General features: G+C 44.1%; 1 protein-coding gene across 1 annotated transcript in view; it reads left to right on the plus strand.

Annotated features, from left to right (window-relative positions):
* Positions 1 to 143: 143 nt before the first annotated feature.
* The window catches only part of SLCO3A1 (solute carrier organic anion transporter family member 3A1), a 156,515-nt gene continuing 142,693 nt past the window's right edge, over positions 144 to 13,965 (plus strand). Inside the window, exon 1 of the mRNA XM_026074397.1 lies at positions 144 to 308. Coding sequence (XP_025930182.1) covers positions 144 to 308 — 165 coding nt within the window. The remainder of the gene's footprint in view (positions 309 to 13,965) is intronic.

Below are 13,965 nucleotides of genomic sequence, written 5' to 3' on the forward strand. Positions count from 1 at the left end.
GCCCGCGGGCGGAGAGGCAGCCGCCGCGGGCCGCCGCTGTGATTGGCACCGCGAGGAGGAGGAGGGGGGAGGAGGAAGGCGCGGGGCAGCCGCGGGGCCCGCCATCCCTCCGCGGCGGCTGTGCGGCGGCGGCGCCCGGGAGGATGCCGGGGAAGACGGGCTCGGCGGGCGGCGGCGAGCTCCCGGGGGCCGGCGCGCAGCGGCAGAAGAAGAGGAGGAGGAAGGTGTCCTGCTTCTCCAGCATCCAGCTCTTCCTGGTGTCCGAGTGCGCCCTGATGCTGGCCCAGGGCACCGTGGGAGCCTACCTGGTGAGTGCCGCGGAGCGCGGGCGGGCGGAGCGGCCCCGCCGCGGGGATGCGCGGGCGGGCGCGGAGGGGAAGTTTCCTCCCCGCCGGGGCAACTCGCCGCGCGGCCCCCGGCGGCAGCGCGGGTGCGTGTTTTGCCACCGCCCGGCGTGTCACAGCCTTAAATGACTCAGCAGCGGCGAGGGGCTGCTCCCCCCTCCCGCCGGGGTCCCCCCGCTGCCGGAGCCCCCCGCGCCGCCGGGCGGCCGCGCTCGGCCGTCGCTGCCGCTCGCTTCCCGGCTGGCCGCTGCCTCGGACCAAACGCCGGGGCTTCCGAGCTGTACCGAATAAACAGCGGGGAAACATAATGGGGCATTCGCTTCGTGTCTGCTGCGTTAGTCGTCTGCCTCGTCCTCCGCCAGCGATGCAGCGGCGTTAAGTACAGCGGCCCCCTAAGTCATCTGTGTTCGGTGTTAGGTGAAGAACAGGCGAAATAGGACTTTGCGCTGAGCCTGCTTAACGAGCTCTGGTATCAGAGGCACAACTGTTAGAGAAGAGTTGGGAAGATGTGCGGAAGGCTGAGCTTGTGTCCCTGAGCTTGTACAGGGAGAGACAGCCTGTGAAAATGAAGTGTTCTGCTTTCAACAGATGTAAGTGTAGAGTTGATTTAAATTTCTCAAAATAGCTTGCTGGATTTGAGAATTACAGTTTCCATGGAAAAGAAATGTATTCATAATCTCTAAGGTTTTTTGAGGCCATATATGTAGTGTAGTATACAGCATTTAAGTGTAAGTTCTCCACATCCTGTACTTGTATTCCATATTTAGCTCTGCTTCTCTCTCTCACACACATGCGGTCTATGTAAATTTGTATTGAATATGATCTATAATTCTGCAAGACATGTAGCTAAAATAAACAGGGTTAATAGTCTCTATGAATATGAAATGCAAATTTGCAGTAATTTTCCCTGTAGTGAAATGTGCAAGTTTCGTTTGGAATGTGTTTATAATTACAAACTAAACTACATCGCATCTGTTGAGATAAATTCAGTAATTCTATCACTTTATGTGGGCATCAGTGGATATCACTTAATTCTTAGGCCAGGCAGGGCCGTGCCTTTCTTACATGAGTAACGCCTTAGTAAGTACATACGCTGTTTCCGATGAGCTACTTCCAAAACGAGCTGTCAGCATGAATGAGCGTGGGATAATCCAGTGTTAAAATAATAGCCAAGGAGTAGCCCACTGAGATGATGTCACCTAGTGGGCACCGGTATGCTAGAAAAGTACAGATCTGTGAGGGGACCGTGTATTGGCACACCTTGCTACAATATCTGAATGTCTGCCACCCAGGACCAGCAGTGATAATGAAGTCCCTAGCGTAGCTTTTTTTTTTTTTTTAAACTCCTTTGCATTGCTCTCTTGTTACAAAAACTAGCGTTTTTTCCCCTATTTTCCCAGCTTTTGTGGCATGCTTTGTATTGAAGCAATGTGCTTGCTCCCTCTTGCTCCTTCAGATCATTTCAGGTACCCTGACCGCAGTGGCTGCAAAACACTGCTGCCGTTATGGTCCAGGAGTCTCGAGCCCCTTCTTCTGAGGGGTTAAATTGTCTGAGGTGCTCCTGTTCCTTCCCTCTCCGATTCTCCAGGGCGCATGATGTGAGCGCACTGTATTGTGACCAACATGACATCATGTCCTAATGGCCAGCCAGTTCCACAAACAGTAACAGCAACTGGTCAATGGAAAAAAAAAAAAAAGAGAAAACTAAACTCAAAACAATCCACAGCATGCATAAGAAGTGGCCCAGCTGCATCGTGCAAGTGTTTCTCTGTTCTCTGTATAACTTATCCATCATTGCAAATACCACATAGATTTGCATCTATCTGTTGCATTACCTTCAGAGGGTAAATTTATGCTTAAAGAGATTCTGCATTAGTGCTGTGCTTACAGGTATCTTGGGGGGAGTGGAAGCAGGAGCAGGGAAGATGCTTGATGAAAGTGTTGACCTAATCTTTTTTGCAGACTAAATGTCCTATGGGGCCAAGTGCTGTTCTCGGTTGCCCTCTTGGGAAGTGTGGTGAAATCAGTGGAGGCAATAGAGTTGCCCAGGTGTAACTGCGGGTGGATTTTAATAGACTCAAGCTCCTCATATGAGTAAGGGCTACTGGCCTCTGCCTCCCTGGTCCCCGAGGGACAAATTAGCAGGTGAGAGAAAGCAGTGAACAAACAGAAAGAAAGACAAATAGGGAGATGCTGTGGAGGACAATTACAGTGTATAGTTCTGGGCAGTTGAATAAACTACTAATTTTAGCCTGTCAGCAGTGACAGAGTACTGTATTCATGCTTCTGCTTTGCTTGGCCACATGTATGACTTTCCCTAGTTATTTGTAACTCGGGAAAAGAAACCTTTTTATTTTTCCTTTCAGGGCAGCAAGTTGATTTTTCTCAGCTTCGTCTGCCTTGCTCTGCACAGAGACCAGGAGGGCAAAAGCTGAGCTTGTTAAGACAACAAGGCAGTGGCTTTACTTGTTAGGAGTGATGGAAGAGCTCAGCTTTGATTGGGCTTGGCTTTCTTGTCAGTAAATTTGGAAGCAGCTATTGTTATTTCTTAATCTTCTTAGAGATGTAAGAAACGTTTCCATGTTCTCGGCTCAATAAACAAGCAGAGTATGCTCAAATATATGTACAAAGTCTCTGTTCATCCACTGTGTGCTTTTGAAGCAAAGATCGTTGACTTTTATGCATGTTTATATGGATAATGCCCTGTGCTTGTCAACAGTGCTTTATAAAGCACAAATGCTGATAAAAATCTATGAAGTCTAATCTTTTTCCCACAGAACTCGGTGGTGAAAACACCTCAGGATGCCAATAGCGGATGTGTATGTTTAATTGCTATGGTGTTTCTCTGAGGCCCTTCATGTGAAATTTTAGGGAATGTTTGATCAATGTCACATTCCAGCATGTTTGTTGGTTATTGCGCTCGCTGGCTGCGGAAATGCTTATGTTCCAAAAAGACTTGGTGCCACGCTCTCACTACAAGACTATCCTGCATAGCTTATGCAAATGCTGGCCGATGCTGCTGGCTTAATTTCTGGAGCGGCTGAGTATACCCTGTTATTTGCATATTCTTGTAACATTTTGTGTATGCGTTTATTTGGCTTCATCTAATTACTCCTGTGTCCTTCTGGAAACTCGAATTTCCCAGCAACTGCAGTGGTGCTGGGAAAATGCTGCCGGTAGTCTGCAGGCATTCCTGCTGCAGAAGTTACTCCGGGTTTCAGCAGCAACTTTTAAAAGCCAAAATGATTTCCCACTCACGGTTGCTCTCTTGAAGCGTGGGTCCGTGGATTAAAAAGCCGAGCCTTACGGGTGCAGATGGCACTAGGAGTGAAAGACTGGGACCTCTGTTTTCCAGACAGAGCCTTGTGCCTTTTGGGCAAATGCAGCAGTGTGATCAGTGAGGCTGGTCGTGCTGTGCAGTGGTGATGATTTAGATAAGGCTGATTCACATACCTTGGCAGCACTTCCCTCCCTGTCCCCCCCCACCCCTGAATCCCTACATGCATTATATTTTGGAATATTTTAACTGGTAATAACGTTCCAAGTGCTGCTGAGGGATTTCATCACGCTGCCAGTCAAATCTTTTGCTTAGCCAGTGGTGAAATCATTGCTTTAGCAGAAGGCAAAGAGCTCTCGGTTTGACAGCCACAGTTTGCGGAGCAGGAGCGCAATTTAATTTGCTCTCCCTAGCCTTTAGCCTCAGATAGCTCCGGTTCAAACTGACCTACTTGCAAGCACCCATCATCTGCCAAAGTCACAGGCTTCTTTAGATAACAGGCGCGCATATGGGAAGCGCGTTGAGAAGCAGTTATCTGGTGTGCGCTGGATAGCTGTTTTTACAGAGCTGCGCTGAGATGTCTCTGTGCGCTGCAGCTTTGAATGCAGCTATTCATGTGTTTTATCAAGTGATAGAGGATGACTGGCCCGAGCATGAGATGGAAAGGAAAATAATTGGTGCCTCCCGAGGAGGGTGCATTGGTGTTTGCGTGGGAATGAATGCAAAATTGTTTCTTGGTTTGCTGAATGAAAAGTTTTGAGAGTCATGCTCAGCTCCCGGGCTAGACTTGTGCCTGTGCAGCAGCATTTAGCTACAGTCTGCCAAAGCCCTTGTAATGTGCAGGCAGTAAAAACGGTGCAGTATAGGCCCAGGTGATAGTGTGCACATATATGATGTCTGAGACGAGCTCATTCTGTTCGGTCTTTATCATTATTGGGAATTGGGATATTAATGAAGCTTTTAAAATACCAAATTCGGAGAAAAAGATAAGTAACATACAAAGGACAAAAGTTAACCATCAAAAGGGTTCCTGCTGGAGTAAACCCAAACAGGGGCCCTGTGAGATGGGCAGCAGGGAACTGAGTAATTAAGAGCAGAACTTGGCTCTTGGATTTCTAAGTCGCTTTGGTGTGCAACCCACCCCCTCCCCAAAGCCCCAGTGTTAAAATGTAGCAAACATGATAGTGTTTTTCTGTTGCACAAGAGATGTTGTAGAGACCGAGTCAAGCCCTCCTTGAAGGCAGTGAAGAGGTTCACATGTAGGATGTCATTAAAGGCAACTTTGTTACAGGAATACTGCAACAGCATTAGAGCTCCCCGTTGTGCTTGGTGCTGTACAGCCATCTGCAAAGAGAGATGCTTTGCCCTGGGGTATCTGCAGTCTGAATAAGCTGGGTGGGAAAAGTTAAGTGGTACCTTGTGTTGCAGATGGGGAAAATGAGGCAGGTATTAAGAGCTTGATATATATATATATATATATATATGTATAATTTTTTTTTCTGAAGTCAGTGATAAAGCTTTCACTTAGTTAATGGCACCAAGGCCTGAGTGGCTCAGCCATGGGAAGAGGAAGAGTAAGGCAGAGTACGGAATAAGGAATTCCGGTTTCAGGGGCTTCAGTCCAATGACTTAACTGCAAAAGCGTTTTTTTCCATTGAGTTTATCATTTTTATTCAAGAATTTATTTTCCTAGAATAAGAATCTGCTTTAAAATATTGCTGTTCCTTTTTTCTTTCCCTTAACAGTGCTGAGTAATAAATTAGCCGTAATGCTCATAATTTATTTGTCACTGGGGTATTTAAAGGAAAAAAAAAATGGATTGAAAATAAATGTTTTAGTGGGGATGGAGATTGCCAAGCATTGGCTGGTTAGTGCTTACAGTTTATTTTTCCTTAATATATCTTTGCTGGCTATGTTATTTCTGGAAACTTGTTTCTAGTATGCCTTTCCCATTAGAGAACATTGTCTGTTTTGCAGCTGAGTTGCACAGAAAGTTATTCTAAACTAGCTCTTTTGACTGCATTCACATTTCTTTTCTCAGAAGCCTTTTGATGTGTTTAGGGTTTCTAACTGCAAAATGGAGGAGAAACTGGATCCAGCTCTGGATTCTGATGCCTTCGGGCTCCTGAGGGGTTCAACTGGGAGTGTGGGGCTGACTCATTACAAAGCTTACACTACAAATTATTAGGAACTACCTCTGATCCAGACCTTGGTTGGATTTTTGAGCACCGGGAAAGCTTGTGAGTAACTGGCACATATGCTTTGGTTGAAAGCTTTCTTTTTCCTGCTCCTAATAGATGACATGGTGTAGGGAACTACATGTTTATCCCTGATATTATATGCTGTGAGGTTTTTTTCTTTAAAATCTGATTGTTTTTTGGTTAAATGCATTTAAGGGCAAAATGCATTTGATTCTATAAGTGTGGACTGATCAGTTTTAGCATTTTACTTTTATTTTTAGCAGAAAGCTTGGCAATTCTTCCTTTTCTCTACAGGCCAAGTGATACTTGTAAGCCCTGCAAGAAAGAGGAGCCTCTTATAGAAGTGTTACGATCCATCGTAAAACCAATGTCTCATTTCTTTTGGCTAGTCTTAGCTTCCAAAATCCCGTTGGCAAGTGCTGTGTGCTGATGTGATAACCAGGTCTGAGCTTTAATGGTCTGCGGTATTAATGCAGCTGAGGTTTGAAGGGCTTGAAATTAGATGACAGAATGCATTGGTTTAAAGGTCTGTTTTGTCCTTGCTTAGTAACTTTATGCAGTGTGACTCTTTAAATTGCCAAAGAGTGCTATAACCCTGTCCCGTAGAGGGGTCAGTTGGACCGTGTTCCCTCTCCTTCTCGGCAAGGGAAAAGAGATATTCCCTTTTTCCCAGAAAGGGGTGTTCCTCAGGTTGCATGGACTTTCTCTTCCCTTATTTTCAAGCTGTTGTAAAGGTCCAAAAGCCAGCTTCTGTTCTGCTACAGCAGTGTAAATTTATTGCTTCAGAAGAATTATTCTGCAATTCGTCAAGAAGAGTTTGTCCTCTGTGTATAATAATATAAAATGTTTCCTTACTTGTACACTCCCTGGTTTCCAGTTATTCCTTCATGGTAGCAAGATTAAACAATGGAAATATTTAATGGGTGAGGTTGCAGCTTGCATGAGTTAGTGTAGCTTTGTCTTCTGATCAACACCAGATGAAGCTGCAAAGTGGTATTTCTTAAGTATCATCCAAGAAGGTTTAAATAAACACATGATAATACTTTATATCTTTAAGGGCTCCAGTGAAGTTGGGAAGAATTCATTCTTCCCATTGCATAGGGGGAAAAAATGGGCCACTGATTTTGATTTACAAGGTTTCATTATAACTGCAGCAAAACCAGGAATAGAAGCCCAAGAGTCCCGTCTCCAGGTCACCTTGGTGCAGCCTCTGGACTTTGTCTCTTCACAGGTGCATATGACTGCAAATAGGATTGCCTGCTCCACTAAGCAAAGATTTCATGCTGCCACACTTCATACAGTATCAATAAAATCAATAGCGACAGTGAGCTGTTTATGAAGTTCCTGGAGTGTCTGGCACTTCCCATCTGTGCTGGAAGAGCTCTGCCCTGGTATGGGAAGCACTCTCTAAATGCTTAGAGAGGTGGTCCTGCTCTCAAAGATGTTCCGGTTAAGTAGATGGATCAAAGCATGGGGGGAAAAAAGGAAACATTCCTCTTGTCCAGACTTTTAAGTGGGGAGGGTTTGTGTGTGTGTGTGTGTATATGTATACATATTTATGTAGAGATGAAGGCATACAGCACGGACACACAGCTAGAACTGCCCCTCTTCACCTAGCAAGTCTATGGAAGACCTGAGAACAAAAATCATATATATGCTCCAGTTGGCAACTTCCTCATTTTCCAGTCTCATTCTGGATTTTTGGTGTGTGTTTTTTTTTTTTTTTTCTCCTTTTTATACCTCAATATTTATTACTGAACTGTTGATCTCAGGCCTCCTCTATTTTGGTTGTTGCATGGTGCCCACTGTATTGAGGTTGCAAATCTATAATTAGGGTCATACTGCAGTAGCTCCTGAAAGCACTCAATTTTAAGTGACTGCTTGCAGTGTAAAAGCGACATCTGTATTTCAGGTTTGCTTGAGTAGTTATCATTATTTATCATCATTATTTATCTTCCATGATTCAAGAAAGAAAAGCAACTTTGGTTAGATTTTTGTTTTTCCTTTCTATTTCTACTCCCTCATAGTATTCTTTCTCCTTAGTAAGCAGCCAGCTATTTTCCCTGTACTTCTGAACACCTTTATCTTTCTGGTGTCTGTAGCTATCTCATGGATGACTTTGGCATGTTTGCAGGCCAGATAACTTTCAGATAAGGGGCTGCAAGGGCAGATGTGGGAGCCCAGAACCTGTTTTTTCATCCTACACAATGCTCTGTTCTCTGGGCAAGGACTGCTAGGGATTTTTTTTATTATTTTTAATATTGAAATGTCCTTTTAAAACACTTGCCATACTGTTCACCTGTATAATTCATAATGTCTTAGTTTACTGAAAGTGGAAAAGAACTTAAAATTCAGTTTTATGGTGCTCCATAAAAAGACAGTAAAGTTTTTTGAAAGAACCTGGATAATCCAGCTCTACTGAGGTCTTTGACTCACCCAGCATTATGGTTTCTGAAGCAACTATGTCAGATTTGCTTTCAAATTTTTGGTGCTTTGATGTTCTGCATCTGATTCCAACATTTTTCTCTAATTTTTCTTTTCCCTAATAAAATGGCAACTAAAAACACCACAAAGAAACCAAAAGCTTGGCTGTTAGGGAAGAGTTCTGTGGTGTGGGTGTGGAGGAATGTAGAAACATTTCAGTGGATGTAATTAAAAAAAACAAAAAAACTATAGTGGTGTATTTCCATTCTCCACAAAAATTTGAATTTTTGGCTGAATTAAAGTTGATGTAGTTTTTTGGGCCCCTATATAAGGAATAGTCTTAAAGTGTGTACTGTGCTTGTGTATTTTAAGGTGATACTTAACAGTTTAATGCCTGCGGTATCTGATGAAATGATGTGGAATTGCTTTACAGTCTTGGTGCCAAGTAGTAAGTGATGCCCTCTATTCCTAAAGCAGATGAATTATTCTGTAAATTTACATCAGAAGAAAAGTAAGTGTTTTCCCTGGAACATGTATTAGATCAAGCTTTGCACATTCTCAGCTGTCAGGGAGCACCTGTATTCAAATGTAGTTTGGCCAAAGAATAGCAAGAAAAAGAACCCTATTTGCTCCAAGTCAGGATTTTCTGTGACACTGATGGATATTTGTTTGTGGCATCAAGACAGAGCTCTAAGTTTTGCATCTGTAGCTGCAGATTTGTTTCATTGCTTCAGTTCTCCGAAGGAATAATAGGGAGTGAGAAAAATACCCTCCTTGAGAGGATTGCAACCCATCATGTAAAACAGTGAATGCTCTTTGTTTTCTCACATGGAGCTTTAACAGGAAGACTGCTGCTGAAAGGTCATCTAGGAGGTTTTTGGGTTGTTTTTTTTCTGGAAAGGAGATGTGAAATAGCTGCTACCTCTTTCCACTTCTCTCCTTGGCTTTGTGCAAACATAGGTTGGTACGTCATTAGCAGTAGACCAGAGTGTTGCTTGCTGGCGTTATGATGCTGGAGGCCAAACCTCATGCTTTGGGTGGCCTCTCAAAGGCATCAGGAGGACCAGCCTGTTCTTGGCTTGGTGCTGTGAAAAGTCCCTTGCACCTCTGATAGCAGGTGTGTCTGTGGGCATATATGTATCTACACAGAGAAATGTGGAGGGAGGAGAGGGACTGAATTTTGAGCGTCCAAAACAGAAGTTACAAATAGTGACTAGAAGAAAATGACGTTGAAACACATGAAGTAGAAATGCCCCAGTGATATCCTATTTGTTGTGCCATGCTAGTGACTTGCGTTTGCCAGCAAGGTGCTTGCTTTTCATCCTGACTCGTTTTTGGTGTTTCATGATTTATTGAGATGCCAGATCATGGGTAGGTCACTTCTTTCCCTTTAACAGGGAAACAGAGGAATAACAATATATAACTGGTCTTTGTTTTTCAAGAGAAAAAACTTGAGTTTGGATTTCCACTTTTCCAGTCTTATGGCTTGGTTCTCAGCTTTCCTCTGAGCTGCAGACAGAGCTGGAGCTGTCATGGCTTAGCAAAAGCTGTTGCTTCTGAGTCATTCTTAAAGCTTTATTTTTTCTCTTTAAAAGAGTATCCACCTTGCTTGGTGAGATCTGAACTGCCTTTCCTAAGGCTGTGGGTCCTTTAGCAATTATCACCTAGTTTTCTCTCAATTTGAAGACCCCTCAAGCAGAGGGAAGCTAAGAGCCTAGTTCCCCTGACTCCAGTAAGGCTGTGAGCATCTTTCCATCAGTGCTCTGTGTGCTCTGATGAGAGCATCCACCTTTGGGTGTGAACTAAAGTAAAACTTGTGTGTGTGCATGATGATGCTGTCTGCAGAAATGGTGGCTATTGGCTTGTGTTGGGTAAACTATTTTCTTCTTGCCCAAATCTTCTCTGTGCTTGATTACCTGTCACAAATTGTTTAGGTGTGCCACTAACCAACGAGGAGGTTCAGCCCAAACAGAAATGTTTCTGTGGAGGGTGTGACTAATACAGTGTGTGCGTGTGTATATATGTGTATTTATAAATATATACATATATACACACATTATATATATATATTTTTTTCCCCCCAATCCTGCTGACATTGTAAAATTTGGTAACTGTGGGAATGAGCCTCACCATAACCTATGCTAAGCACTGCTGCTTGTGTGACTTGCATAGAGCATATGGGCATATAAGCCCTTTCTAAGAAATAGTGGGCAGCATTTGTTAGGACTTACCAGCAAAAGAAAACTGTGTTTTTGTTTTTGTCTTGCTCAATGTATGGGCCGGAGAGCAGTTAGCTACAATGGGCCTTTCAGCCTCTACATGAGATCCACACTTTGTTTCCTGCTGCATATTGCTAGTTATAATGCAAGCCCTTATGTCTGAAGTTAGTGCAGCTGTTGGCTAAGTGACAGTAACTTTAATTGAAGGCATGCCTTGTCTTGGGGTGCTTGTTTGTGAAGGGCAGTGATATTAGTTTTAGTAAGATCAGCCAGCCTGGGAGATCGAGCTGTCGCTGGGTGCGAGGTGTTCGGCAGTCTGAATGCTGGCAGCCCTCAGCAGTGCTTTTGCGGGCAGCCCACTGGCGTCTTGCATCCTCCAGCTCCAGGGCTCAGGAGTGATTTGGCCCCAGATTTGTATTTCTGTCATCAAAAGGTGGAATCAAATACCTTCTAGCTAGCTTGAGCCAATGGGCCACAGTGCTACAGTCTAGGTTGAGTTCTGCTTTCTGTTTCTTCTCTTGCTACAGTCTGTGATATTTAATAAAGAAATCAAGTATCAAGGGAGTTGGCATGGGGTTAGCAGAAAGCCTTCCCACAGTATTTGGGATTCAAATCTGCCAACTTTAAAGAATGTGCGGGCAAAGGCTGAAAAAAGAAGACTTCAAGTATTCCATGGAGCTAGATAAACTATTTGCTTCCCAGAGCTTATTAGCTCAATTGAGGCCACTTCTGCGTTGACAGATCTCTGAATGAAGGGATTCCAAAAACAGCTTGGGAATTATTTGGCTATTGAAGTCAAGCCACGCTAGCAAACCACATGTTAGAAGCACAACTTTGTGGCTTTGGTACTTGTAGTCTGCTGTGCAGTTTGCAACCTAACAAACTCTCTAGACTGCTGGTCCTGTACAGAGGTCTAGTGTCTAGATGCATCAGTGCTGCTCTATTGCTCTTGCTCTTCAACTCCGTGCTAGCTCCTACGAAGAAGGTAAGCTTCAAACCTCTATTGAGTGTGTCTTGGAACCACCCTGGGTTTATGATTTAGCCTCTTATAGCTGAGATGGTATTTATTGATGTGAATCATTCAACTTAATTCAAAGCTTGACAAGCTTTTTGCCAGATTTAATGTTGCCACTGCCTTATTATTTAAATAGATCCCTAATGAATTACTGTAGTTGCATTTAATCGCTCCTGGGAAATACTGGATGCAGTCTCTAGAATTTGTCTGTGCTGTGGTTTCAGATGCAGATTGCGAACTCTATGTGCATCTCTGAATGGTGCCTGGGGTCCCTTGTCACTGTCTGGGTTTGAAATGCTCCCACACTAATATGCTGCAATTTTGTTATTCTGTGGGCAAGTACCCAGTGAACAATTGGTGGGCAAGAGAACAGCTTGGAGGGGCATCTGGGTGCAAAGCTCTCTGCTTTCACTGTGTTGTTGGGACCATGGTCTTGCTGGCAGGAGAAGCCAGCCCATTTGCATCCAGGATGCAGTATCCCCATTCATTTCTTTAGGGTCAAGGCTTCAAACCAGTTAAGGCCCTTACATAGTTGGGATAGTGAGTCAAGGGAGAGTGTGTCTAGGAAGGATGTAGAAAGGTAGAATTTAACATCTTGGGGAGCTCCTTTTACACATGAAGAATGTCCTTCAAGTGGGGTTGTGGCAAATAGTCATTATTTAGCTTCATTGAATTAGTGAGTGGATTTATGTTGTGTGTGTGGAAACCGCAGTGGGTCAAGGAATCAATATGAGGTTGCATGGCCTCATGTGCAGTTGTTCTTTTTTTTTTTTTTTCCTCCAGACTATCTCATAATCTCCCATCTCAATACTTGTGTGTTCCCACCTTCACATTGACTTGCTGTGAGATGGTGTTACTACTTGATGAGGAGGCTGAGTAAAATGAACAAAATTATTCAGCAAAGGGCTTGTGGGAAAGTGGGGTCTTCTGGTTTAGTTAGAACAGCATCTTTTGGCATGAATGGAGCGTGTCTGATTACTTCAATGTAGAATTTGGCCAAAACATTTTCGGCTTCGGGCAGCTGTTGTACTGTGAGGCTTCAAGGTGTGGGATCTCTCTTTTTTGAGAGAAACGGAACTCTCCTGCACTGGAAATGCAAGTTTAAAGTCAAATGACCTTTTTCTCCTTTATTTCCCCCCTGTGGTGCATAGTGTATAGATTCAGACACTTCCAATTTGATTCTCAGCGTCCTGATTACACTCGGAACTCCTGGTATCCAGACAGCATCGCAAAAAATTAAATTCATGGCATGTTTCCAGGAGCTGGTGTCACTGCATATCTCCCTGCCCTCGCCCCTGCTGCTCGCACACAAGCGAGAGATTAAACAACGGGAAACAGCGACTTGTTTCCTCTGAGCTAATACTAGCTAGGCAGAAGCTGTTGATCGTGACATCTTGGCGAGGACAGATGACCATTTCTGCCACATACAGGTAATATTTTCAAAACAGATTCTTCCTTTGCCCTCCGCTCTGCGGAGCGGTCATGTCCGGGCTGACTCCCTTTATTGGTCAAGACTGATATTGGTGCCCAGAGAAATCTGCTTTTATTTGCATTTGAGCAATGTGACATGGGGCAGACTAAGGAGAGGGCAGTTTCCCCTGTGGGGTGATGGTGTTGGCTAAGCAACAGCTAATACTTGTAGTTTTTGGTGAAGATGCAGACCAAGAATTGGGGAAGCTTTGATTCTTCTCCTGGCTTTGTCATGGACTTCCCCAAACCCTCTTTGGGCTTTAGCGCTCTGTCAGTAAAGCATACTAGTTACGATATTGTCTGGCTTCATGGGTGTTTTGTGGGCTGGGATTGTGGATGTTCAGACTGTAGGATGATGGTAACTGGAGTGAGAGTTACCGTGGCCTGGGCCCGAGTCAGGTCCCTATCTGCTACCATAATAATGTTAGTAGTATTAAATGAACTAATGGGCTGGTAATTTTGTACTATCACACCTGTGGTTGGTCTGTGGGGCTTTTTCCTTCTCCCTGGGCTATGATGCAGCCTCCTTGCCATCCCTTCTTCCTTCTCACCATGCCTGAAGCCATGGGGTTGAGGATCTAGCCCTTTGCTTCCTGAGCCTTCACAGGAAAAGACTATTTGGAGCTGCTTTACTTGCTCTGACAGTGATGGATTTTAAAAGAGCCTGAGGGTATTATTTTTCGAAGGCACTTTCTGAGCCACGCTATTTGACAAAAGTGACTTATTCTAAGTGTCTCTTTGAAAATGGGACTTTTGTTCCAAAGCCGCTTAAGTGCTTTTGAAAAGTCTCCTTTCCCATTATTGATTGGAGCGGCATGCTTTAGTGCTGTCTAGCCTTGTTAGAGCAGGCCAAATTTAGAGCCTAAATGTTATGTACTTGGCTAATAAATGGCATTACAATTAGCACCTTTGGAGGCAGGAACCATGAAAAAGTCCAGTGTAAAGAGAATGAACTTCATATAGTAGCTGTCTGCAAAGGATGAGTGAAGAACTGCGCAAGGAAGGGAAAACAAGG

This window comes from Apteryx rowi, unplaced genomic scaffold (assembly GCF_003343035.1).
Source record: "Apteryx rowi isolate R43461 unplaced genomic scaffold, aptRow1 scaffold_11, whole genome shotgun sequence".
NCBI lineage: Eukaryota > Metazoa > Chordata > Aves > Apterygiformes > Apterygidae > Apteryx > Apteryx rowi.